Genomic DNA, 27,918 nt, shown 5'->3' with positions numbered 1-27,918 from the left:
TCACCGAAACAATCTGCAAATTTCATTAAAATTTAATAAACTATCATCTTGTCTTTATTTTTAGTTAGCACATACTTTAAACACTTAAAGCTGTAAGCTAATGATAGTTATATAAGAGCAGATGCATGCTGGTGCAATAAGCTGTACGTTTTACGTCCAATGGATGCATGATCTGATTAGTCGACTAATCGCAAAAATAATCGGTGACTAGTCGACTATCAAAATAATCGTTTGTGGCAGCCCTATGTGCCACAGTCATACTGAACTTTACAGACCTGGCGAATTGCAGAAAAAAAGATCACACACACACACACACACATATATATATATAAACACCCATCTCGCCCCTGTGGGCGGTTTATCCTTCAAGCTCGGGTCCTCTACCAGAGGCCTGGGAGCTTGAGGGTCCTGCGCAGTATCTTAGCTGTTCCCAGGACTGCGCTCTTCTGGACAGAGATCTCCAATGTTGTTCCCGGGATCTGCTGGAGCCACTCGCCTAGCTTGGGAGTCACCGCACCTAGTGCTCCGATTACCACGGGGACCACCGTTACCTTCACCCTCCACATCCTCTCGAGCTCTTCTCTGAGCCCTTGGTATTTCTCCAGCTTCTCGTGTTCCTTCTTCCTGATATTGCTGTCATTCGGAACCGCTACATCGATCACTACGGCCGTCTTCTCCTGTTTGTCTACCACCACTATGTCCGGTTGGTTAGCCACCACCATTTTGTCCTTCTGTATCTGGAAGTCCCACAGGATCTTAGCTCGGTCATTCTCCATCACCCTTGGGGGCATCTCCCATTTTGACCTCGGGACTTCCAGGTTATACTCGGCACAGATGTTCCTGTACACTATGCCGGCCACTTGGTTATGGCGTTCCATGTATGTCTTGCCTGCTAGCATCTTGCACCCTGCTGTTATGTGCTGGATTGTCTCTGGGGCATCTTTACACAGCCTGCACCTGGGGTCTTGCCTGGTGTGATAGACCCCAGCCTCTATGGATCTTGTACTCAGAGCTTGTTCTTGTGCTGCCATGATTAGTGCCTCTGTGCTGTCTTTCAGTCCAGCTTTGTCCAGCCACTGGTAGGATTTCTGGATATCAGCCACCTCCTCTATCTGCCGGTGGTACATACCGTGCAGGGGCCTGTCCTTCCATGATGGTTCCTCGTCTCCCTCCTCTTTCTAGGGTTTCTGCTGCCTGAGGTATTCACTGAGCACGCTGTCAGTTGGGGCCATCTTCGTGATGTATTCGTGGATGTTTCTTGTCTCATCCTGGACTGTGGTGCTGACACTCACCAGTCCCCGGCCCCCTTCCTTCCGCTTAGCGTACAGCCTCAGGGTGCTGGACTTGGGGTGAAACCCTCCATGAATTGTCAGGAGCTTTCTTGTCTTTATGTCAGTGGCTTCTATCTCCTCCTTTGGCCAGCCTATTACCCCAGCAGGGTACCTGATCACGGGCAGGGCGTAGGTGTTGATGGCCCGGATCTTGTTCTTACCGTTCAGCTGACTCCTCAGGACTTGCCTGACCCTCTGCAGGTACTTGGTGGTTGCAGCTTTCCTAGCGGCCTCTTCATGGTTCCCATTTGTACTCCCTCGGCCAACGCGGATGCAGCCTGTGACACTCTCCACTCAGTGGTCAGCAGACTGCAAACACAATCTCCGAGAGCCCTCCTCATAATATCAGGGGACTTTAATCATGCCTCACTGGACTCCACACTGCCCACCTTCACCCAGTATGTGACCTGCCCAACCAGAGACAATAAAACACTGGACTTACTGTATGCCAATGCTGAAGAGGCATACAGTTGTCGCACCTTTCTGCAACTCCGTTAGTTGGCTAACCCCCCTCCGTGCGCGACAAAGAAGGTGCATAAGAAATACAGCAAGCTGTCCATACCTGAGGCCTTGGAAACTGCCAACCAAAGACTCACAGCCTTGGCCAGCCGCTTGAGGAGGTACACCAGAGAGATAGAAGGCAGGAGAATAAACCAGCTGTTCTCCACAGAACCAGCAAAGGTGTACTCTCAGTGGCAAGGGAACAATAAGAGAACAGCACCACCAAGGCTGGAGACGGAGCAATACTGGAAGAGCATATGGGAGAAGGACGCAACCCATAACGGCAATGCTCAGTGGCTATTGGATCTGAGGGCAGACCATAGCGACCTCCCTGAACAGGGTCCAGTAACCATCACAGTGGCAGACATCCAAGAAAGGGTCTCCAGTAAGAAGAGTTGGACAGCACCAGGGCCCGACATGGTTCACACCTACTGGCTGAAGAAGCTGACTGCACTCCACGAGCGTCTGGCAGCACAAATGAACCAGCTGCTAGTTAACGAGAGACACCCGGAATGGCTAACCGAAGGTCGGACGGTCCTGATCCCCAAGGACCCCAAGAAGGGACCGGTCCCATCCAACTACCGACCAATAACCTGCCTCAGTACTACATGGAAGCTCCTGTCAGGCATCATATCGGCTAAGATGAACAGGCACATGGGTCAATACATGAGCGGGGCACAGAAAGGGATTGGCAAGAATACCAGAGGCGCAAAACACCAGCTACTGGTAGACAGAATAGTCAGCCAAGACTGCAAGACCAGACTGACCAACCTGTGCACAGCCTGGATTGATTACAAGAAGGCCTATGACTCAATGCCCCACAGCTGGATACTGGAATACCTAGAATTGTACAAGATCAACAGGACCCTAAGAGCCTTCATCAGGAACTCAATGGGGATGTGGCGTACAACACTAGAGGCCAACTCCAAGCCCATAGCACAAGTCACCATCAAGTGCGGGATCTACCAAGGAGATGCTCTGTCCCCACTGCTGTTCTGCATAGGCCTGAACCCCCTTAGTGAGATCATTAACAAGACTGGCTACGGATACCGACTACGAAACGGAGCGGTTGTCAGCCACCTCCTGTACATGGATGACATCAAGCTGTATGCCAAGAGTGAACGAGACATCGATTCACTGATACACACTACCAGGCTATACAGCAATGACATTGGAATGTCGTTCGGACTGGAGAAGTGTAGTCGGATGGTAACAAAGAGAGGGAAGGTAGTCAGAACTGAGGGGATTGAACTACCAGAAGGCAACATTGCAGACATAGAGGACAGTTACAAGTACCTGGGGATCCCGCAGGCAAATAAGATAAGATAAGATAAGATAACCTTTATTAGTCCCACACGTGGGAAATTTGTTTTGTCACAGCAGGAAGTGGACAGTGCAAAAGTTATGAAGGACAATTAGAATAAAATAAAATAAGAATAAATACAGTACACAACTGTACAGAATAGAATAAAAATAGAATACTATATACAGTAGAATAAAATAGAATAAAATATACAATAGGATAAAAATAGAATACAAATGCTATATACAACAGAGTGAAAAATACAACGGTGCCAGAAAGATTATTGCACATTTGTGTTATTGCACATTTGTGGATGTGTGTGTATGATCAGTTAAAGTCTTTGTTGTGGAGTCTGACAGCAGTGGGGAGGAAAGACCTGCGAAATCTCTCCGTTCCACACCGTGGGTGCCGCAGTCTCCCACTGAAGGAGCTGCTCAGTGCTGTCACAGTCTCATGCATGGGGTGGGAGATGTTGTCCAGCAGGGATGACAGCTTAGCCACCATTCTCCTGTCACTCACAACCTCCACTGGGTCCAGAGGGCATCCTAGAACAGAGCTGGCCCTTCGGATCAGCCTGTTCAGTCTCTTCCTGTCCCCAGCAGAGATGCTGCCACCCCAGCAGACCACACCATAAAAGATGGCTGAGGCCACCACAGAGTCATAGAAGGTCTTCAGGAGTGGGCCCTCCACTCCAAACGACCTGAGTCTCCGCAGCAGGTACAGCCTGCTCTGCCCTTTCCTGTAGAGGGCGTCTGAGTTATGAGTCCAGTCCAGTTTGTTGTTCAGATGAACACCAAGGTACCTGTAGCTGTCCACAGCCTCAATGTCCATACCTTGGATGTTCAGTGGTTGCAGTGGAGGATGTTTGTGCCTGCGGAAGTCTACCACCAGCTCCTTGGTTTTACTGGCATTGATCTGGAGGTAGTTCAGCTGGCACCAGTCCACAAAGTCCTGAGTCAGTCCTCTGTACTCCTTGTCGTCCCCATCAGTGATGAGGCCGACTATAGCAGAGTCATCAGAGAACTTCTGCAGGAAGCACTGGGTGGAGTTGTGGGAGAAGTCTGCAGTGTAGATGGTGAAGAGGAACGGAGCCAGAACCGTTCCCTGTGGGGCCCCCGTACTGCAGACGACTCTGTCCGACACACAGCCCTGAGTCCTCACATACTGTGGTCGGTCGGTGAGGTAGTCCAAAATCCAGGTAGTGAGGTGATGGTCCACTCCAGAGTTCTCCAGCTTGTCCTTCAGAACCGAGGGAAGAATAGTGTTGAAGGCACTGGAGAAATCAAAGAACATGATTCTCACAGTGCTCCCAGCGGTCTCCAGGTGAGCGAGGGAGCGATGTAGGAGGTGAATGACGGCATCATCCGCTCCAATGCCAGGCTGGTAGGCAAACTGAAGTGGGTCCAGTGATGAGCTCACAAGGCGCCGAAGCTGAGCCAGGACCAGCCGCTCCAGGGTCTTCATCAGGTGGGATGTCAGAGTCACCGGCCTGTAGCTGTTGAGGTCCTTGGGGCGTGAAGTCTTTGGCACTGGTACAACACAGGAGGTTTTCCAGAGCTGTGGGACTCTTCCCAGCCTCAGGCTCAGGTTGAAGAGGTGCTCCATCACACCACACAGTTGGTCCGCGCAGGACCTGACGACCCTCGAGCTGATGCCATCTGGACCCGCTGCCTTCTTGCCATTAATCCTCCTCAGTTCCCTCCTAACCTGGGTGGTTGAGAGAGACAGTCTGGAGCCTTGTGTTGATTGTGTATTGGATGCTGTTGTTGGGGGTGGGGAGGAGTGAGCAGGGTGAATAGAGGAGGTGTGAAGTGTCTGAGGTGTCAGAGGTGGAACAGCAGCAGTGGGGGTGGTTGAGTCTGCAGCCGATGTTGGAGACTGCCTCATGGCTGAATCAAATCTGTTGAAGAAATGATTCAGTTCATTTGCCCACCTCACATCCCTCCCAGGCAGAGAGTTCTGATGTTTGTGGCCCGAGATGGTTCTGAGGCCTCTCCAGACTTCACCAACGTTATTTTGCTGAAGCTGGTTCTCCATCTTCTGCCTGTAGCTATCCTTCCCATTCCTTATCAGTCCCCTCAACTCTCTCTGCACCCTTTTTAACTCCTCTTTGTCTTTGGATTTGAAGGCCCTCCTCTTCTGCTTGAGGACAGCTTTAATTTCCGGGGTAATCCAAGGTTTGTTGTTGGAGAAACACCGTACAGTCCTGGTAGGTACGGTGTTATCCACACAGAAATTAATATAGTCCGTAATACATGTAGTAAGGCTGTCGATGTCCTCTCCGTGGTCGTCACAGATCACCTCCCACACAGTCGACTCAAAACAATCCTTAAGAGCCTCCTCGCTCTCCTGCGACCATCTCTGTACTGTGCGGGTGGCTGGTGGCTCCCTGCGCACTAAGGGCTCATACACAGGGACAAGGTGCACCAGGTTGTGATCAGATCTGCCCAGGGGAGGGAGAGGTGATGAACTGTATGCCTCTTCAGCATTGGCATAGAGTAAGTCCAGTGTTTTATTGTCTCTGGTTGGGCAGGTCACATACTGGGTGAAGGTGGGCAGTGTGGAGTCCAGTGAGGCATGATTAAAGTCCCCTGATATTATGAGGAGGGCTCTCGGAGATTGTGTTTGCAGTCTGCTGACCACTGAGTGGAGAGTGTCACAGGCTGCATCCGCGTTGGCCGAGGGAGTACAAATGGGAACCATGAAGAGGCCGCTAGGAAAGCTGCAACCACCAAGTACCTGCAGAGGGTCAGGCAAGTCCTGAGGAGTCAGCTGAACGGTAAGAACAAGATCCGGGCCATCAACACCTACGCCCTGCCCGTGATCAGGTACCCTGCTGGGGTAATAGGCTGGCCAAAGGAGGAGATAGAAGCCACTGACATAAAGACAAGAAAGCTCCTGACAATTCATGGAGGGTTTCACCCCAAGTCCAGCACCCTGAGGCTGTACGCTAAGCGGAAGGAAGGGGGCCGGGGACTGGTGAGTGTCAGCACCACAGTCCAGGATGAGACAAGAAACATCCACGAATACATCACGAAGATGGCCCCAACTGACAGCGTGCTCAGTGAATACCTCAGGCAGCAGAAACCCAAGAAAGAGGAGGAAGGCGAGGAACCATCATAGAAGGACAGGCCCCTGCACGGTATGTACCACCGGCAGATAGAGGAGGTGGCTGATATCCAGAAATCCTACCAGTGGCTGGACAAAGCTGGACTGAAAGACAGCACAGAGGCACTAATCATGGCAGCACAAGAACAAGCTCTGAGTACAAGATCCATAGAGGCTGGGGTCTATCACACCAGGCAAGACCCCAGGTGCAGGCTGTGTAAAGATGCCCCAGAGACAATCCAGCACATAACAGCAGGGTGCAAGATGCTAGCAGGCAAGGCATACATGGAACGCCATAACCAAGTGGCCGGCATAGTGTACAGGAACATCTGTGCCGAGTATAACCTGGAAGTCCCGAGGTCAAAATGGGAGATACCCCCAAGGGTGATGGAGAATGACCGAGCTAAGATCCTGTGGGACTTCCAGATACAGAAGGACAAAATGGTGGTGGCTAACCAACCGGACATAGTGGTGGTAGACAAACAGGAGAAGACGGCCGTAGTGATCGATGTAGCGGTTCCGAATGACAGCAATATCAGGAAGAAGGAACACGAGAAGCTGGAGAAATACCAAGGGCTCAGAGAAGAGCTCGAGAGGATGTGGAGGGTGAAGGTAACGGTGGTCCCCGTGGTAATCGGAGCACTAGGTGCGGTGACTCCCAAGCTAGGCGAGTGGCTCCAGCAGATCCCGGGAACAACATTGGAGATCTCTGTCCAGAAGAGCGCAGTCCTGGGAACAGCTAAGACACTGCGCAGGACCCTCAAGCTCTCCCAGGCCTCTGGTAGAGGGCCCGAGCTTGAAGGATAAACCGTCCGTAGGGGCGTGCTGGGTGTTTTTTTTATATATACATAGATATATATCTATATATATATATCTATGTATATATATATATATATATATATATATATCATTCAGCTTCAGCAGTATTTCTATTCATCTTATGAATTCCAGTCTAATGTCAATTCACTGTTTGAGTTCAGTTTCGGTCTTAAACTCCAGAGAATACCACCTGGTTCAACAATCTTTTTATCTGATTATTGGCAAAACAGTTTTCTTCTGAGAGATGCTCCTAGAGCTGAAATTGAGCCCAAAGAAACAACAACAAAGTTTAGTTCCTCTGGATTTTCCATGGAAAATTGTTTTATCACTCATCCAGGTGACTTCTCCAGTGTCACGGATGAGTGATGAATGTATCTCCCACTGGAAACCATTGTGTCCATCGACTTTTTTTAAGGAGAGTTGTTAGATGCTGTGCTCATGAGGACAATGAGTTTTAACTTGCAGCACAATACAAAGCTGCCATATTGGATCAACGATCAAAACACTTAATTGAGCAGAATTAAGGCAAAATGTAATATCCTCATATGATGACACATCACACACGACCCAGCATTGTTCTAAGAATGCAAACTTTCTTATTGGAAGTTTCCACAGCTGCCAGAAAGGGACAGATTTCTGGCTGGTCTTAATGAGTGGTCGTTGCTCTCTCATTTTCTCTGGAATCGCGGCACAGAGGATGTAACACCCATGATAAGCGCTGAGGTGTGTGTACTTGTCAGAAATCAGCCATCCTCAGTTTCCAGGTTAGGAAAAGTGGAACCAGAAGATATTCAAATACATCTCTTCACAGCTGCTGATGAATTCTACAAAAAGCAAAGTTTGTTAAAAACATTTGCAGGTGAATCACCACTGATTTATCACTGACATCCATTTACTCAAAAATTACTGACAAGTGGATAACTAGAATATATAGTTTATAATTTCAACAATGTACTGTACAAAATGGAACTGTATATGACAAATGTGGTGTGGTGCTTGTGGAATTTTTAACAAGGGCCCTACAAAACTTTACAGTACTCATGCTGCCAAACTTCTGATGACTAGGTGTGCAGTTCCTGCTTTAAATGCATTCACTTTTAAGATTAAGGAATCTAAGCGATAAGAGGCCAGAAATGTTTGAACTAGCTTATGAACCTAAATCACTGAGGCCGTCTCTCCTGCATGAAGTCCAGGTGCTGGTTTTCCAGTGTGTGCATCTGATGGCCTAAAGCTGACTCAGAGCAGTAACACCATCAATGGCTGCAGTATGGAACAGATGTGGGTGTGTCCTCATCTCCCAGAGGAGTCCAAATCGTCATCAAACAGCCCTACAGACACAAAAACGTGAAAATATAAACAACCAGACTATCAGCAGTGATTTAAGTACTTTAAGACCTCTGTGAAAATCATTTGGATTTTGAAATGCAGTTTATTAAAGTGCAATTCGAAAAAGGATTTTGAAATGCAGTTTATCAAAGTGCAATTCAAAAATGTTTTTTGAAATGAAGACTTGAAAAGCATTTTAAAAATCAGTTTATTAAAATTAAGCACAGAATTTTTTATTTCGATGCGCGTGGCTCTTGTGGTCCTCCATAATAATTACTTGCACTGAGACATTTAAATAAACAGAAAAACATTTTAATTATAGTTTAATTAATGGAGTTAAGGCTTTTCTCATAACAGACTCAACTATGCAACAGACACTAAAATAATAAAAACCTCTTTTACATATGCCAAAGCAAAAAAAGTCTTTTTTCGCAATTACATAGTGTAAAAGGACTTTTCGCAATATAATTGCTAAAACTGAGAAAAACTTTCATTCCTAGCGTCCTCTTCTGTCATATCAACCTGCATGTCCTCCTTGACTACATCTATAAAAAAAATTTCTGGTGTCTTCCCCTTTTCTTTCTGCCTGCCAGCTCCATCTTCAACATCCTTTGTTCAATGTATAGACTAACCCTGAACTCCACATGTCCAAACAATTTCAGCTTTGTCTCTAAAGCTGAGCCATCCCTCCTGGTCACTCCCAGTGGCAATCTAAGATCTTTAGCTCTGCGTCTTATCTTATTGTCATTGCCACCGTCTCCAAAGCGAAGAGAAATCCATATCTAAAAAACAAAACAAAAAGATTTCATTGAAGGCACCAGTGCAATGCTGGACAGCATTTAGGTAAGTGACAACTCTGCAGTTCTGATTGACAAAAGCACAAACTGTTTTGATGAGTTGTGAGATTCAAATGAGAAACTCATCAGTAGTAGTGAATTATATGTAGAAACAACAGTTTACAAATACAACGAGAAAGGTGAATGTGAGTGCAGTGACGGGGTAACAAGCGGAACCTTTCTCATTTATCTTGTTTCCCGACTGGCTCGGCTCGGCTGTTTTTTTCCGGTGACAGCCGGAAGTGGTAGCAGGAGGCTTGTGGAGGTGACCGAATGGCAGATAGCAGAGTAATTCTGTAAAGATTTCGTTAGCGCCAAAGAAAAGCGACCAGAATTTGTTGATTTCAACAGTGTACGTTTAGTCGGTGTCATGGGAGCCCACCTGGTCAGAAGGTATGTCACCGAGACGGACACCGAACCCGACCCGGCGAAGAAATTCGAGTTCGACCCGCAATTCGGCTTTGCAGAAAGGAAGGAGAGAGGTTGGTCTGCAGCTAGCAGCTCGGCCTCTTTTACAGCTGCATTATATATTTACTTATTTTTATTAATTGAGACTGGAATTGATTTATTAGCAGCTAGTTTGGCCTGTCAAGTGTTAGCTTACGTTAGCTTTGCGGTAATGTGTTGGTTAGCTTACCAGCTAACTGGGTTTGTTAGTTTGTCATGAGCTGTACCAGGATTTCGGCACAGATTACTCATAAAGGGGATTCTTATCTCCGCCATCAAACTAAGTTTCTATCACAGAAAAAGTTGTATTTTCATGGTTGCATTGCACAACTGGTTTAATCACTCACAGTTCAGATTAGGCTAGAAACTTTCTATGGACCTCTCTGCCAAGATACTTGGAGTCACATGTACAAAAGTACACAAACAAAGTACTGATAAATTATACTGATAAAGTCTACTCTTCTCAAGAGTTTAGTTTGAGCATTATCTCTTTCGCAACAGTTTACAGAAGACCTGAGTGTTAATCAAACTACAATTAGACATCCTGTCTAGAAATGGAGGAAATTCTCGATTCTCATGGTGAATGGGCGTCCCAAAAGCAACTTCAAAATGCCTACCTCTGACTTGCTTAACCTATATTTATGTATCCACTGTAATAAAAGTGACAGAAGCCAGTGCAACATTGCAGAAGTCCTCTAGGAAGCTCCTCAATACTACTTTGGGGAGATGAGGCAAAGCTATCTAAAATACACAGAGAGATCCTTGGTCGGAAAAAATGACTTTTCCCAGGATACTATATTTAGCAGAGTTACATATTCATATAGCAACAACAATCATTTTAAGGAACTTTTTAATGCAGCGTAAAGAATCTGTACATTAAAGAGAACCCCAATTATCCAGCAGGCCACTTTTGGCAAACACTTAGCGACGGTGGGAAAAAGAACTCATTTTTACTAGGAAGAGACTTCCAGCAGAACCAGGTCCTTGGAGGAACTTCTGTCTCCAATCGCCAGATGGGGGGGTGAGGGGAAAGGGTAGAGAATAAGAATGAATTTCCTGTTTGAAAAACAGTTCTGACCTCGACCCAGCTGGCATGTTTTTGTGTGATATTGAAAAGGCTGTAAAGTTAAATCACCCCAGAAACTTTGAGAAAATCAAACCATTTTGTGCAAGCAATGGTTTGAAAAGTGTCAGAAGCAGCTACTTTTCTGATTCACTTAGTTTTTTCAGACTGCACTTTAACTGCTTTCTCAATATTTTCAATCAAGACATGAAAATGTTTGGTGATATTAGTTTAGCCATATTGTGTTTATCCATAATTGTGACTAAGAATAAGGTCAGACCAATTACTTTTTATTGCAAGCTTCTATATCATATTCTATTTAGCACATCAGGGTGTTTTACTTGGTAATAGAGCTGGGCGATATAAGATTTTTTTTCATATCACGATATGTTTTTTTCATTTCAGGCGATAACGATATATATCACGATATAAGCCAAATAACTATATTTGTAAGATTTAAATGTGCCATTGCTCACAAGTAAAATGTGAAATAATCTGCAGCTTGTTTTGATTTAAATATTTATTTCCCATAATAAGTTCAACAGGGTAGATGTACTTAAGGAACATGAGACTTCAGTTTCAGATAAATAAAGGCAAATATTGCAAACTACACAAAAGGCAGCCGCTAAAGCGTTTAAGTTTCAAAATAGAACAAACAAAACAAACTACTAAATTGTCAATTCCACTTAGAAACAAAATATTAATTCTAAAAATAAATTTTAGTTTGTTTTACAGAAGAACAGACAAAATTGACTAACTTTTGTCAATATCAAATAAACTGAGAACTAAAAGGAAATTCTCAATCTCTCCTTGTTGTATAACTTAGCTTTTCAAACAGTTTTAACAGTGACTTTAGTCTGACAAAAGCCGAATGACAAATTAGCGCTTTAAGTCAGAGAGTGAGCATGCACCGGTTTATTGTATTTCCAGACTTGCTTTCAGCACAATTTACAGTGCGCGCTACTCTGTTTTTTGTCAGACTTGAAATAGCCGAAATACCTTCACACTACGGAACTTCTATGGCCCTTCCGTTCGACAAGCTCTCCGGAATTGGAACCATCATCGGTTTTTTCTTCGGTAACCTTCGCTCACGCTCTCGGTTGATTTTTCTCTAGTCGGCAAACTCATTTCCTTCATTACCCGGGAAGCCCGGCTGCAAAAACAAATACACATGTGCGCCTTGGCACTTGTGCTGTACGTAACAAGTCACGTGACATGACGCTGCGGCTGTGATTGGTTCAGCTCTGCGCTACTTAATTTGGATTGGCTGTTCTTTTTTTTTTTTTTTTTTTTTTTAAGAGGACAAGCGAGATGAGGTCTATCGCAATAGTTTAATTTTCCTATCGAGAAAAAGTTATTTCGCAATACATATCGTTATCGTTCTATCGCCCAGCTCTACTTGGTAGTGATTCAAAATTTGTGTCCCTTTGTCAGAGATGATTGCAACACAGGAGCAGATGAACTTGGCCCAGTTGCCTTTGGAGCAGAGGGACTACTGTGCCCATTACCTCCTGAAACTCATGAAGTGCAAGAGGGACAACTGGCCCAACTTCTTGGCCTGCAAGCATGAGAGACACGACTGGGACTACTGCGAGCACCAGGAGTAAGTGCTTACAGTTTTATAGACATTGCTGTTAGTGCTGCAATGTAAAACAATAAATAATAATTACACTTAAAAATAAAACTTAAAAATATATATATATATATATATAAAATGAAAACTGAGGTCTGCTCCTATGAGTAGATGTTTATTTATGGTAGATTCACTTTTTTAAAACTATTGATATTGAGGAAGCATGTATTACTGTCAGATGTAAGTAAATCTTAGCCACACATGATTCATATCTAAAGTAATTATGAAGTCTAAGAAAACAATCTGGTCATGTGGAGTCTAAAAAACATAAGGTCCATTTAGCTTTCCTTTAACCTCCTAAGAGCCGAACTCTTTCATGGCATGCATTTTTAATTTCTCTTTGCTATTTGGGCTGATTGGGACCTGATGAACGTAAAAACAAAGAATGACCGGATTTGTTTGGGTTTTTTTTTTTTTACCTGATTTGTTTCTGACAAAAATGAGATCCACATAAGAGGACATTTGCTTTAAGTTTCAATATAACAGTGGCAGTATAATGTCCTCGTAAGTGGATATCAGGCCCTTGTAGAGCAAAATTTAGTATTTTGGTCTAGACAACCCAAAATGTGATGTCCGCATATGTGGATGTCAGGTCCTAGGAGGTTAAATTTCTTGAGACCCCCACCAAAATGTTAAAGTTCTTGAACTAGCTGTACCAGAAAGTGGAGCACATTGGGGATTTTAACATGGAAGTCTGTGAGGATCAATTCACATTTGAAACTGAAGTTTCTTGCACTTAATTTTTAAGCCTCAGAAATTCCTGCTCGGTATAAACAGAGCAACTAGCTTTCTTCTTTGAATATCAAAGCAACACAAAACCCCAGATTTCATCAATAAACTTCACCCTGATGCTTGTGTGTTTCTGCCTGCAGCTATGTGATGCGTATGAAAGAGTACGAGAGGGAGAGGAGGCTCCAGCTGAGGAAGAAGAGAATTGAGGCTCAGGCTCAAGCGGCATAATCAGTTCATCCTCTGATTCTACTTCTTTGTATATACCTGCTACTGTTCACATTAAACAATATTGTTTAAGCTCTACAGCCAGCATCTTATTACTGAAAATAACTGATGTTATAAAAGACAACTCAGCCTATTCAGATGAACCATTTCACCATAAAATGATTTTGATTTATTTGATCATTACTGTTTTAAAAGGTAATTTTCAAGTAGTGTAGATGTCATGAATTAACCTGAAATGACACAACCACATGTTGGTTTACTTTTTTAATAAATTACATCAGACATTAACAAATTAAGTTTTGTCACGGTTTCAGATTTGGATTTATGGAAATAAAAACTGAGAACTATGCTGAATATCACCAGGTGCAAATTCAACCCCTAAACAACAGTACTGGATGAAAAAAAAGGAACTGTGGTGTCATATATACACTGGTTAGTTTAAAGGTGAAAACTGCTCTGGGAAAGCAAACATACATCAAAACTCAATTTACCAATCAGGGTTTGTCTGTCTTCAATAAAAAAAATTTAGAGCAATACTAGTGTTTTACATTCTCACACAAGACAAAAGGGGACAGATTACAGGAAGGGAAAACAAAGGTTGAACATCATTGGGGGAAAAAAAAAAAAAAGGCTCCTTTTTCCCAGTCCAAGTTCCGGTGTAGATTTTAAAGCAAGGAAAAGGGGAGGGTTTGATTCCTACAAACAGGCAGTGCTGACTAGTCCTCTACAGGATGAAAGGCAGGATGGGCGAGCGGAGAGGAGGGTAGTCTCGGAACTCCTTCAGGTAGCTGCGGTGCTTCCCCTTTGCCCAAACCGTCATCTGGATGAAGCCCACCAAAGTAAAGAAGGCCACTGGCAGACACTGGGTCATGAGGGTGAAACCAAGCCAGGAGCCCAACTGCAGGAGGAAGGAGAAGGATGTGAGACATAAGCTTTCCTTTTCCCCTTATCTGGTTCCTTTGTCACTACACTCCTACAGAGACGGCTGTCAACAGTGAGCTGTACACTGAGTTTTCAGATTTTTATGAATCCATATACATGTGATGGAAATGACTTTTTTTTCACTAAAGATTAATGAGGTAACTACACAATGGATTTATTTTACAGTCAGATTAAAATCTGGTGGGACGAACAGATTTTTTTTTTTCACCAATGTAATTGACCTAACTTCCAGACTTCAGATTCCAATCACTAGATTATCTGCTATAGATTGTCAGACAGAGCTCCACCAATCCAAGTACAAGTCCAAAAAATCTGTTGTAAGACATCAAAGGTCCTGGGTCCATAACCTGACCGATGAACAAAAATGAACAATGTATAGTTCTCTCAAGGAGAAAAGCCAGTTATGTGATAAAGATGTACTAATGCCACCAGAGGGCAGCAAACTCTTTGATTAATGCAGCAGTTCTGAACCCTTCAGACTTGCTCCCCCTTGAGAAGAAGGAAAAAAGCTGTTAACAACAAAAGGGTCCGAGTTGAATTAAAGCACAGACCTATACTGGCTCACCCCATAGTTTAAAAAACTGAACATAATTCAATACAAGTGAGACACTACAATTTATATATTCAAGTGAGACTACATTCAGCTGCATGGTTAAAGCATCAATGACCCTCTTAAAACTCATTTGTTACTACAGTGGACAGAAAACTTTAGCCACCAAAGTCATTAAACCTGTTACCTCATAGGTGTAGTTGGGACAGGAGACCAGCAGAAAGATCCAGGTGAAGGGGTTCTTGGTTGGATAAGGAATCTTCCTGGTCTTAGAGCCTGGATTTAGGGTGGGTGAATGAAAATTCAAAATATTTTCAATCCATGCAGTCATCTTTAGTTTTATTATTTGTTGACAGAATAATGTTTTGTTTAAAACTACTGAGACTGCAAAGAGACCACAATTTTATTTTTCAGTCAGATTTGGACTATGAAAATAGCACGCGCGCGCACACACACGAAAACAGGGTTCTATATGAAGTTTCTATATGAAGTTTTTATTTTACACTGAAAATTTCAGTGTCTAATGTCACATATTATACTTCATTATAACTTATCAATATCTTGAGGAAGTCACTTTTTGTTCATAGTCATAGGTGTAGTTTGAGTTTTTGTCATTTTCTATTAGGAAATATTAAAATCATACATTCAGAACAAACTTTTTCTAAAGTAATACTCTTCAAATATTATTTCTAGAAAGAGAAGAAAAGGTATGGAGATATTGATGTACAGATTTGACAGGTGTGTTTACCTGGTGGACGAAGGTTCCGAAGAGCAATGTGGATGGAGAAGTTGCCGATCTGACAGAACTGGAAAAAGAAACCATGTCACTCCTAACGTGTTAAATCAAAACAAAACAAAAAAGTGTTTTAAAAAATCTGAGCGTAGAAATGTTCTTACCAAGAATATGATGAGGGCAATTCTGATCTGTTGCTCCCCATAAACTGCAAGAGAGGCAATCAATGTAATCAGCAAAGGGGAAAAAAAGAGTTACAATGACACACTGGCACGTGTGAGCGTTGATTGTAAGAAATTGTAGCTGCATGCATACTCACTGGGTGGTGTATATAGCGGGTGGTTGATGTAATAAGCCATCCATGCTGCAAAGCCCCAGTAGTAGGTACAGTTCTAAAACAGAATGTGACAGAAGCATTGTCAGCCCAACATTTTCAGTCAGAAAATGAAACACTTTTCATCTTGTACTGTATTTAAATCAGATCTTCAAGACACATATATTTGTATGAGGTAAGGTAACATGGATGAATGTAAATTATATGCATTTTTAAATCACCTTGAAGATGTTGCGTAACGGCATTGTTCCATGAGAGAAGCGATGGACAAACAGCGTCTCCAGGAGTCTCTTAACGTAGTGGAAAGAGTGACACATACAGGCAAGACTGGAAAAATATAGGCACTTGATTAGCCTTATTACATTTTTTTTTTTAAAAATAACTTAGAAAATATTGGCGGCTGCTAGTATTTTTTAAGCCTTGCTGCCTCCCCGGCAGGGTGACAACAATAACCCATCAGCCTTTTTAAAATAAATGAATAAATAAAATAGGCGTCCTTCATTAAGTTGCAAACAAAGCAATGCTTCTTTTAGTTTAGATTATTTAATGCAACTTTCTTTTGACTGCTTACAGCAAGTTTCTGGGGTTTTGTCAGACTACAGACTAGTTCACATTTAATAAAATCCATTTATAAACCGATGAACACAGTTTGTAGTCTACATCTAAAATTCTGGCAGGTCATTAGTTTGATCCTAAATGTGCAATGTTCACACTATACGACCACATTTGACACCTCTGAGCTAAAATAAGGCAAATACTTTAATGTCCGCTTATCAGTGTTTGTATTTGATATACAATTAGGGATAAAACTCATCAGAAGTGTTTACAACACTAAGCTTACAATGTTGTTTACTACAGCTAAAGCTTTATATTTAGATGACAGGCACAAGAGTGTTATCAATCTTCTATTTGAGCTGCTGAGATGGTCACAAAAGAGGACAAGCAGGCTCTGTTTGACTACCTAAGTGTTCTGAAAGTGTGTTTGAGACACTCACTGTACAACCCAGTGTTTACTGGTGGTAAAGTCATATTTGGGTGGGTAGATGAAGGGAACCCTGAAGTAGAACAACAGATAGATGACCAGTGGACCGGTGTACTCTGTTAGGAAAACCTGAAAAAAAACCAAACGAACAAGAAAGTAGAACAGATTATTCAGAACTTTGGAGACTCAAACAATGAACATATACTCTCAGTCATTTTAACCTTGGTCATAAATTATTTCCCATCTGCTTGTCCTGCATCTCCCTGCACAGTCAAAACAACCTTCACTGTCAAAGTGGACTTCTGTGCAGCAAATTAACCTCAAAGTTGGGTCTAAACGTCTGACTCACAAACACACACTCAATTTATACACACAGGGAAAACTCTATATAGCTCTGCTTGATCCCACTTGCACTGATGTATCTGGGCTTGACAGGGCTGTTGGACCCGTTCATGGCAGCACAATATGTTCCTGTCTTTGGAGCTGTCTTTGTGTTGTACTCACTGTGACCCAGCTGATCTGAGCTCCCAGGTCTCTGAAATAGAAGGTGGCTGTAGTCCCTACAGGAAGATGCTGCAGAACGTCCTCGTCCTTCAGAGACTTCCCCTCTGAAAAACACACGTTACTTAATATGAGATTTAAAATGTATTTGAAATAAATAAATTATAAAAATAAATGATTTAAAGTCAGAAGGAGAACATGGATTTAAGTGGACCTACTGGGGTCGAGGCGAATGGACTGTCGGGCTGGGTACCACTGAGGATCTGAAACAAACAAAAACAGATCTTCTTAAGACTGTTTTGAAGTATTTATCTAGGCTACGTTAGAAGATTTCCTTGATCTTGACTTAGATTTATGAGGCTGCAGACAGATGGCACTCACGGCTTTTGTGGAACATAGACTTGATCTCCCCGATGGTGGCATTTGGCTCAACCTACAAATAACATCACAATAAATAAGTGCAGGGACGTGTACACACAAAGGAACAGATAATAACCCTGTTTTCCATTCATGATGGTGATTAGGGGTAAATTTAGCTTTGACTGTGTGCGCACACCCCATGGATGTGAGCTATTTAACAGCTGGTATTAGGGTTTCAAAGAAACTTGGCACAGAGACACACAGCCAAAGTACACAACCTCATGCCAGGCTGCCAGCAATGGCTCAACAACCCCCCAATATAAAAAAGGAATGACGACGAAACAGAAACACGAAGAGCGCACAAAGGTAAATATGGACATGAACAGTTGTTACGAGACAACAAACAGTGAAACCCTGGGGAATTAGCTTGAATCTTGTTGTTTAAAGTAATAATCACTGTCACAATTATTTGAACAAGTGGTTTTATCTGTTTAAGCTAAGGAGGCATGCATTCAAACAAAATGAACAACCAAAACAAAACTACAGTCTTAAAAAAGCAGGCTGCTTTTAGCAGGTTGACAATGTGGTGAGTTCTGCTAATCTTAAGGCACATACTAACTTCTAATGTTATCTGTGATATGATTTATTTGGAGCAATGTACAATTAGGCAGAAATGAATTTAACATCTTTGTGTCATCTGACTCCAAGCATAGTGCCATTATAAAATCTGGCACAGATACAGTGGTCCCTCCCTATAACGCGGTTCACCTTTCGCGGCCTCGTGGATTTTTTTAGTGCAATTATGCCTGTTTTTCTTTCTTTCTTTTTTTGCGCATTGTGTTCTCCACCCTGATTGATTGACAATGGTCTACAGCCAATCTCGTGCTGTGTCTCCTGCACAGTATAGAATGCATTCACCTTGTTAAATTTACATAAATCTTCGATCGCTAGCAGTGTGACTCTGAACTGCTGTACTGTATGTAAGTTTTCTCCCTAACAAACACAACAATATCCACGAAACGTTTTGCACCGTCAGGTGCCTTTGGTTTCATTCTATAATACAAAGGTTTGAACTTTCAGAGTGTTTAAACAAGAGAGAAAAGTGTGACAATGTTCATGCCTGTCTGAGAAAAGTGTATAGTGAGGGGTTTTACAGCCTTAAAACATCTATAATAACTGTAAAAAATAAAGTTGGCTACTTCGCGGATTTCACTTATCGCGGGTTATTTTTAGAAAGTAACTCAGGTGATAAACGAGGGGCCACTGTATACATTTCTACATGACAAAAGTGTCATATGATATTGTTATTCCAACAACGCCATACATTTGATATTCTGGATATCTATAATTGAGCTATTTGTAAATATTAGAGCTATTTCTTACATTTTGTAACTTTATAATATATTGTCTTATTTAATTTAGTTCAGTCTGTTACTGTTCTTATTGTCTTAGAGCAACTGTAACAACATATTTTCCTTGGGGATTAAGTATTTGATTCTGATCCTGTTCCACTTACTAGTGCCCATAAAACTGAGACAAGCCCGGGCAAGTCTGACAGCGAGAGCTGTGCGTCAGCCTCTGATTTATTTACCTTAAAAGGGAGGTACTTCAACCTCCTCTAACAAATAAAACATACAAGAAAACTGTTTCTGCTGAAGATGGAAACAACAAACTTCTCTCACCAGTTAAGGTGAAAACACCATCAAGTACAACCAGGCTATGGAGGAGGAGATGGCAGCAACTGGTGGTCAGTGACCTTAATGTAAACAAATGACCCCAAGAATTGCTGGAGCACTCGCTAACTGCGCTGAATATGACAGGAAGAGCAAGCAGATTGAAAATGAAGGTTTTAAGCAGCCCAACCCAAGCTTCAACTTCTTGGTACAAAATATTTTTTGTGTTTTACTATTTGACAATATTTTAAACCACGATAAGGTTAAGTTAATTTAAAGACAGTTGTTTTATACTTCAACTTAAAATTTCCAGGGAAAACACTACCCAAGCTAAATTTGTGCTTACATTTGGTTTATAATATGTCACTGGATGTACTGCTGGGTCACTTCTATTGTACTATAACGCTGCTGCGGGCACCTTTTTCAGTAGACTTGCTCTTTGAATTAGGTACGGTCTCATAAACAGCAGTAGCTCATAACAAAAGGAAAATGTCTTTCATTTACTTTAACTTGCTAAAATGCTGCTGTTTGCAAGCTGTGAGTATCAATAACACAACCCTCGATGAACCTGCGTTTCTTTCCATCTGGGAACCAGGGACCTTTTTTGCACATTGGGTGATTGTGAGAACCACTACACTAAGTTAAGACTAAAATGCCATTACAATTTCTTAGCCAGGCCAGCACTTTTCAGTGTAGACAGTTTAGCAATGGTAAGCCATCTCTGCAATTGTCCTTAAGCAAGGATGGGAACTATTTTTTAAGCTTTAAATCAAACTTGCATTGTCTTGCTGATTGCTTATTTCAGTGCTCACAAGGAGTGTAAGGAGATACTGCTTTACATTCTGTCATCATCTGCCTGTTGAAGTGTCGCTCCCTCGTCTTGGCTTTCAAAGATCGTGTGACAAATCAGTAGTAGACTGAGCAGGTCTGCTGCTGTAATTGACTTGGCTTCTGTTCATGTCCCCCTGAAGACCACATGCCATTTTCAGCAGGATGACATCACTATGGTTGAATTAGATGGATCAACCACCTCTCTGAACTCCCACTCTTTCTGCAGGCCTCATTTAGTATGAAGTCAGTCAGTCATATACACACACCGAGCCAGACATAATACAGAACTTGATTTTTATTTAAATGTGTCACACAGCTTGTCAGTTTAGCTCCATTAGCCTACTTTGGAGGACCAAACCTCTCTCCCAAAGGGCTTTCTGTCCAGATCCAAATCTATATCTGTCACATCTGTCAAGCTGCCTCCAAAGAGGTGATAAGATTGATGATGTTATCACCATAGAAACTCTGCTAAGCTGACAACAGAGCATAATCCAATAAGGATACAACCTTATACTTTGCGGTCCTGAGGAGTAGCTTTTAATAAGCCGAGTCTGCCGTGGCTGATCACACCGTGAATTCGTCTAATGCAACTCTACACTCACCGGACTCACAACAACAATACACTAAACAGTTCTAATGCAAGAGCAATAACCTGCAGGCTGAACACTAACAATTTAAATCTGTCAAACATTACAATAACATAAGCACAGGGGGAGTAGAAATAACTGTAAATATGCCTGATAAAGTTGGCTTAAACATCCTTTCAAAGTAAATATGGCTAATGCAGTGCTGATACCCACTTAGTCCCAACTGTAAACACAACTGAAGTCCATCAGTCAACACATTGGTCAAATGTAACAGTGGTGTAAATGGTTTGTTGTATTGCAGCAGTGAAACAGGGCACACTTCAAAATTAAAAAGAATTTTAAAACTGATGTTAAATGTCAATGAATGTCAAGTCTAAAGCAATCTTGTACTAATTCTGCTTCTGTTGTGATGGATTTTATAGCTACTAAAGCTGTTAGAGTTAAACTGATGCAATCAACAGACTATTGTTCCTATTTTTTGTCTTAATATCTTGTGTATCTTCAAACAGGTTCAATCACATTTTGGAATAAACAGCACAAAAGCAGAAATATTTACATTTTTCAAAGACTGTAGGAGTGGTTAAATAGGGCCAAACCTGAATCTCATACATATACACACACTTTATATATAAGATCAATATAATTGTCATGATTAATACCACTGACCAGACAGTGACAAACAAGGAGTAAATCTGAAAAACTACATATGTGCTGCAATACTGTAGTGGCTGCTCAATTTAAGGTGTATTTCTATAGTAGAAATCATTCTTTTGCTCTTATGCTGCAGTCACACTGTGGAAAACAGTGGTTAGAGACAACAGCTCCACCAAAATTACTGCAACGTGTGCAAAACTGACTCCAGGTCTGTGAACACCCACAGTTTGTAGCCTTCTTTAAAGTTTCTTATGTGTGCATAGATAGCAAAAAATAGCAAAAAGATCGATTTAGTCTGCTATTGAAAGGACTCGTGTTGGCAATTATACACAATCTGTTCGTGATAAAGTAGCAAAGATTGCAATGTGTTGCTGTCTGCATACATTGATAATCATATTAGCTACCTTCAGCCAGAATCCAGCCAGAAGCACATAGATTTGAAACAGAAATTCCTCAACAGATAGTGAAATTGTTGCTGCAGGACCCAGAATAACCAGAATACAACCAGTTGGCAACCAGTTGAATCAAGTCTCTCGCTGCAAAGCGGTGAGTTGCAGATGAGTTACGGTCATCGACTCAGACTGATTCCGAATGATTGTAACATGCTGAAAATCTGTCTGTGTCTAGAAATTGCACGGCTACTTGCAATCCATTGCCAATATGCAAAACAAACAGCAGTTAGTCTGAGTTGGGCTGTGACTGTATGGAGACAGGATGCCTCCCACCAGGTGTCCTGTAACCTCAAAAGTGCTTGCCCAAACGTTGAGTGTGTTGCATGTTGAACTTCTGAGCAACCAGCTGTTCGTCACACCTACTTGTGATTGTTCACAATCACCAGGCAACCACTCAAGTGTGTTTCTGGTCATATTTTATAAAGTGTCATAGTGCAACATGGGAATGCCTTGAAAGTGTCTAGCAATATTTAATCATACATTATCAAAATATTTCACTGCACATAAGCACATGCATGTCTGAGGCCATGCACAACTGTGACTGCATTTATATTGTAATGCCCAGTGCTTTAAGTGAACCATCTGTCCGACCCCTCCAAAATAATAAATGTGGGAAGAAATACAGGCTACAGATGTAACACAAGACTGCATTAGGCTGCAGTTGTTACTCTTATTTTGTACATGTCTTCTTGTATGTGCGTCAATAACCTCTACCATATCCAGATAAATAAAACCAGTAGTGCTGTGCTGTATGTATGAAAGGCACTTCAGTGTGTGCACCATTTACAGACAGCAGCACTCAAAGGCTGTGCACACCCACTGACAGACAGTGGGGACTATAGCTATAGCAGCTTTTCGATGTTCTAGAAAACACCTGACTTACATAAAAAGACCATTCTACTGAAGTATAAGGAGAGAAATATTGGATCTACTGGACTGAGCAGAGAAGCAATGATTACATGTGCACAAGCAGTTTTTAAAAAGATCAGGTATCAAAGTAAGTTAGGTGTGAAAGTAAAATTAAAGTTGCATAAATACTTAAGAAAAAAAAGGTTCCACAAATGTGTAAAAAAAGAGGACTGACGTCTTACCTTGTCCAGGAAGCAGAGCTTGTCCTTGGTCTTGGCGTCCAGAATCTCCACCTCAAAGAAAACAACAGCCTTTTTAGTTTTTTTGGCAGGTTTGCGTTTACTCTGGGCTTGGACCGGCAGCGGGGCCGGCACTACTGCCCCGTTAGCCACCCTTTTGTTGCCTGTGGCCTCTAATGCTAGGGCATCCATGTCCACAGTTCTTCTCTTGCTCTTGGTTTATTCCCGTCTTCCCCTCAGTTCTCTCGTCACTCTCCACCTCTCAAATGTTTATCTCAGATGCAGGCTAAGCTGGAGAAGAGAGAGGAGGCTCTCAGCTGTGGAAATAAATCTGTCTCTCCCTCTTCCTCCTCCTCCTCCTCCTCTGCCATTCTTTTACTCTCCCTCCCTCCCTGTCTGCACCCCACTCATTCCTTCACTTCTGTTGTGCCACTTTAACTCCCAGGCGACCCCTGCAGCACAAACATATGCCGCCTGTGTGTGTGTGTGTGTGCATATGTAGGAATGCCCAGTATTCCCCAGCTGTCACCTGTGTTTATCATTAAAGAAACTTCAGGAGCTGAGAGCAGTAGCTTCCTTTCAGAGCTGCAGTGACTTGCATTTGAAATATAACTCGTTTCTAAAAACAGACGCCTGATGACCACTGACACTTCTCAACTCCCAGCTAAGTAGGATGATGAAGGAGAGGTAGAGTGACAACACCCCTTTCTAGTTAGACCCCCCCAGTCTTCCTCTACCCAGCTAAATATAAAACACCTCCTGCTAAGTCCACATAACCCGACCTCTCCCTACAGACCCCACACCCATCTGTGTCTATTTTGTGATGTCACGCTCTTACTGTTAACCATACTATGCTGACATTCAATCAGCTCCTAACTTCAACCCCCACCTCCATCACTAAACACTGTGACACCAGTTTAAGGTTTCACTATCACAGCCTACAGGAGTTTTACAGTATGAAACCAAACCGAACAGCCAAACGTCTCAGTCACATACGACTACAGTCGCCTATTTCTGCCACCTCAGGGTGATAATACCCCCACCCAAGTCTGAGGGCTTAGTCAGGGCGTTCCCCTTGGCAAACTTCGCCATTCCACTACCTAGGAACGAAGACTTGGGATACAATTTCAAAAAATGAATGAAAGACATGCAGTCACAAGTGGCAGCAGGATCAGATCCGAACTTGGATTTGGATGTGTAAATGCAGACCATCTTATGTAACGAATTACCCGTATGTCCACTACATGTATCCAAACATCAGATTTAAACAGGGGCTAAATTTGAATGTTATTCTGGTTAAAAAAATAGGTGAATAAATAAAAAATAACTTAGTGTCGCTCATAATTTACTATTCAAGTTTTAAATGTCAGAATTGTGAACACTTGTTCACCTTCACACTGCTTTGATTTAATGTACAACAAGACTCAGATGACGCATTGACCATTGTTTTGTCATTTTTGCAAGGCAGCCTGTCTGATTAAATGAAGTGATTTAATTAGTTTATTATTGTCCTGAAAAAGGTAGTCACATAGATTGGGAAGAAAAAAAAAACGAGGCAGACACATGACAATGCTGCGGAGACTTTGGGGAAATAATCCTATCTCAGTTTCTGTGTCAGGCATACCCTCTGCCTGAGCACCTCCCCCCGTCTCATCTATCTATATAAAAGCTCTGGCAGTGACTGTGCTGCTAATACACTCTGGGGTGAGAGTGGGAAACAGGGAGCACCAAGCTTAAGTGGACTTGCATAATGACTACACAGAACCTATTTATTCAAGGTAAGAGATCATTTTAAAATATTTTTCACCAATCAAAGTAGAAACATTTTGGTTTTGTATGCATTTCTAGATACTCATTACATGTTGATGACTGTCAAGTTGCTCTCCAGTGCTATCTTGTGTAAATGCATTAAAACAGAGATTAAACTGTTAAAACCAAAAAGTCACACTAATGTTTTGGAAGAATCATGAGCTATAACACCTGCAGCCTAATTTATTTTTATCTTCATAGGTTACTCTCTGAGGAGGCAGTTAACTAAAATATATACATATATATGTAAAAGTAGGACAATAACATCAGAACAGATTGAATTTAGGATTTCGTGTTATCCAGTTAACTTCAGGGTAAACCTGATTTTTCAGGACTACAAAGGTGGTTCACTTCTTACTGGGCTACATCGCCATAGTAACTTATGCTGTGAATCTAACCTGCTACAGAGAAGGTCATGTGCCAGAATATTTTATTTTATACTGGTTGATCTCTAGAGTAAAATGTCAATCATATATATTTAATCTCTGTAATATTCTGGATATTTGTAATTGAGCTATTTGTATATATTTAGACTCATGTCTTATATTTTGTAATATATTGTATTATTTAATTTAGTTCAGTCTGTCACTGTTCTTATTGTCTTGGAGCAACTGGAACCACATAATTTCCTTAGGGATTAATAAAGTATTCTGAGTCATATTTTTATATTACAGTTCTATCTGTAAAAATCAGCCTTTCTGATGGCCGTACACTTGTGAATGTTTGTAATTTGTCTGCCAATGCTACCACTTTCGTGTGAACGCGCAGGGGGAACCTGAGTATTAACTAGTTAATATTCTGCTTCATGTGACTGCTTATCCTGACTAAGTGAATCTAGATAACAGAAAGATAGCCTGGGTATGTTGAATTCACTTCATCGTACAGAACCCAGGATGTGTTGGACTGATTTTAGCTCAAGTCAAGTTAGTCAAGATGACAGAGCGCTCTGAATCCAGTTTAGCTGTTTGGTTTCCAAAAGAGACAAAGAACCACAGATATGATGTTAATTAAAGTTTAACATATGCATTTTGCTTCAAACGTCAGTGAACAACCATGCTTAATATTTATGAATACTGACCAATTTAATAGGTATTTTTGCCAAAAAATCTGAGTCATAAATGTTAGTATAAACACCTGGTGTATTTGATTCCATGTGGCGCCGTCATACATCTGGTTATTACACAGTAACTCCATGTACACATCTAAAATGTTTAGAATTTTCAAATCCAACTAAAGGGCTTGTACACAAGTTCAGGAGGTGATAACTGACGAGATAAGCTGAGTCAGGCAGCTTGATCAGAGATCTTAAGAGATAGTTATGCCCCATTGGCCAGTCAAGTTTTTATCCTGTACTGAGGAATGTTTGGCACCCTCCCATACTGGTTTTAGCCAGAGTTAGAAGAAATCACCAGAAATGTAATGAAGTACAATAAGTAGTCATAAATCAATGACATGTATATATGTCTTTAAATTAACTCAACATAAGGGCTGCATGCCCTAGCGTGCTGTAGACAGATTGTAAGCATGGAAAAAAGCCCTTACAGTGCAAATAAAGTTGATGCAGTGTGAAGAAGACGAAATTGTTAAATTAAACCAATGTTTAATAAATGATTTATTGTTTTATAAAATTTAAAAGCATACAAGTATGCATTTTACTTCAGAGATAATCTAATGGAGTTTGTTCTTAGATATTTTAAAAAATCATTTTCGGTCTTTTTTTCTTCATTTAAATTCTAATCCTGCCAACAGGTCTCAAAAGCGACACCTGGAGAAAGGGGAGCCAGAGCAGTTACTGGGTGGGTTGGTTTCTGTCAGACTGCTTCAGATCCTGTCTGATGGGTTTTTTATGCTCATGAAACTGTTAACATCTGGAGAAACGTAAGGTGCTTGCACAAGTAAAACGGCTGCTTGAAACAGGAAGCTTTTCACGTTTGCGATAAAGCAGTAAAGAGGCCTTTATGCACGTTTTTCCTTCTTAATATACAAATATCTCATTAATTTCACTCATTCCACCTCATTTAAAATGTATTTTTATTATTTTTTTTAACCCACAGTTATACTACAGGGGTTAATTTAGAAGTGCTGAGATTGTGCACTTGACCGTTCACCTGCATTGGGTAAGAATAAGATAAGAAGCGCCATGAGTCACTCCGGCCAGAGATGGCGATGATGCCGAGCATTATCCTACCTACACCCAGTTATCAGTCTTCAGCTAACAGAGAAGTAGCCTACACTTTACAATGAGAACTTATCAAACGCTCAGCGTAAGTATAATTAATCATATCAGCGGGTGTTGTTTGTGTTTCGGATATAGGATTTGCCAATTAAACCGCGACTTTAACGACAACAGGCCACAGCACCTCGTTCATATAGGGCACAGTATATGAGAGGCGGCGATGCAGCAGCGTGCTATTTTCACTGCTCACGTTTAAAGCTTTAAATTTGAACCTCTTTTCGCTGATTTGGAGAATCGTCTGGGAACTTGTGGGATTATTTAATTAATTCATTTGTAGCCCCACTGACGGGTAAAGTTTCATAGATACTACTTACCTCGTAGTGCTTCATCTTGGCAGTTTGCACCCCTTCCTTAGTATCCCAGATGAGTGACAGGAGAGCGTCCAATCAGCGAAGTAATACACAACTGCTGAGGCACAGAGCCGTGCACCATAGGTCAGCACTGCGATCGCGCTGCAGCCAATCAGCTCCCGCATCAATTGCGCGTACACACCCGGCTTATCAGGGATGTAGCCAATGGGACTTGCGCATTGGGAGCGGTCGCGTCTACGCCGATATTGTTGGATTTTTTGTAGTCTAAAGGGCAGCTCTCTCAAGTGAACAAGAGATTGTAGAAAACGGGTTTTCCCTGCAGTCACCCGTTCTCAATTATCTTGTACTTTTTATGTTTAATTGCTTTTACTTTGGATATTTTTTTGACTGGAACTACATCTTAAATGATGTAGTTCAAATGATGTTTGCTTAGTCTTTGGGTCATCTAATCTAGTTAATGGGTCATCTTATCCTTGTAAATTAAGTGTTGTATTAATAAAGTTTGATTTTTTAAATTACCTGTCATGTGTCACTTCAATGTCTCAAATTTA

General features: G+C 41.9%; 2 protein-coding genes across 3 annotated transcripts; one reads left to right on the top strand and one right to left on the bottom strand.

The window, feature by feature from the left end:
* Positions 1–9,445: 9,445 nt before the first annotated feature.
* Positions 9,446–13,402, top strand: LOC134629371 (NADH dehydrogenase [ubiquinone] 1 beta subcomplex subunit 7-like). The gene is made up of 3 exons (XM_063476657.1): positions 9,446–9,706; positions 12,169–12,337; positions 13,240–13,402. The coding sequence occupies exons 1-3, from the start codon at positions 9,595–9,597 to the stop codon at positions 13,325–13,327; spliced, it is 369 nt and encodes a 122-aa protein (XP_063332727.1). The 5' UTR covers positions 9,446–9,594; the 3' UTR covers positions 13,328–13,402.
* A 110-nt stretch (positions 13,403–13,512) lies between these two features.
* On the bottom strand, positions 13,513–27,611 carry tecrb (trans-2,3-enoyl-CoA reductase b). Of its 2 annotated transcripts, XM_063476656.1 has the most exons (12): positions 27,371–27,611; positions 23,015–23,065; positions 17,748–17,799; positions 17,585–17,629; positions 17,370–17,473; positions 16,879–16,994; positions 16,105–16,210; positions 15,869–15,941; positions 15,714–15,757; positions 15,565–15,622; positions 15,004–15,092; positions 13,513–14,222 (listed from the first exon to the last, which is right to left on the bottom strand). In XM_063476656.1, the coding sequence occupies exons 1-12, from the start codon at positions 27,383–27,385 to the stop codon at positions 14,049–14,051; spliced, it is 927 nt and encodes a 308-aa protein (XP_063332726.1). In that variant the 5' UTR covers positions 27,386–27,611; the 3' UTR covers positions 13,513–14,048. The 2 variants fall into 2 exon arrangements, with proteins under 2 accessions (XP_063332726.1, XP_063332725.1); XM_063476655.1 differs by lacking the exon at positions 27,371–27,611 and having other exon boundaries at positions 23,015–23,358.
* Positions 27,612–27,918: the final 307 nt, after the last annotated feature.

The sequence above is a fragment of the Pelmatolapia mariae genome, linkage group LG6 (assembly GCF_036321145.2).
Source record: "Pelmatolapia mariae isolate MD_Pm_ZW linkage group LG6, Pm_UMD_F_2, whole genome shotgun sequence".
Classification (NCBI taxonomy): Eukaryota; Metazoa; Chordata; class Actinopteri; order Cichliformes; family Cichlidae; genus Pelmatolapia; species Pelmatolapia mariae.
Note: the sequence above shows the minus strand (reverse complement) of the source record. Positions and strands in the feature narration are given on the sequence as shown.

What these genes read in the sequence shown, in the direction of transcription:
- LOC134629371 (XM_063476657.1), top strand. Translation starts at nt 9,595, where the DNA reads ATGGGAGCCCACCTGGTCAGAAGGTATGTCACCGAGACGGACACCGAA. An exon ending in TGCAGAAAGGAAGGAGAGAG is followed by an intron (nt 9,707 to 12,168) that starts GTTGGTCTGCAG and finishes TCCCTTTGTCAG; the next exon opens with AGATGATTGCAACACAGGAG. An exon ending in GACTACTGCGAGCACCAGGA is followed by an intron (nt 12,338 to 13,239) that starts GTAAGTGCTTAC and finishes TTCTGCCTGCAG; the next exon opens with CTATGTGATGCGTATGAAAG.
- tecrb (XM_063476655.1), bottom strand. Translation starts at nt 23,203, where the DNA reads ATGGATGCCCTAGCATTAGAGGCCACAGGCAACAAAAGGGTGGCTAAC. An exon ending in CCCGCTATATACACCACCCA is followed by an intron (nt 15,758 to 15,868) that starts GTGAGTATGCAT and finishes CCTCTCTTGCAG; the next exon opens with TTTATGGGGAGCAACAGATC. An exon ending in TTGCCCTCATCATATTCTTG is followed by an intron (nt 15,623 to 15,713) that starts GTAAGAACATTT and finishes TTCTTTTTCCAG; the next exon opens with TTCTGTCAGATCGGCAACTT.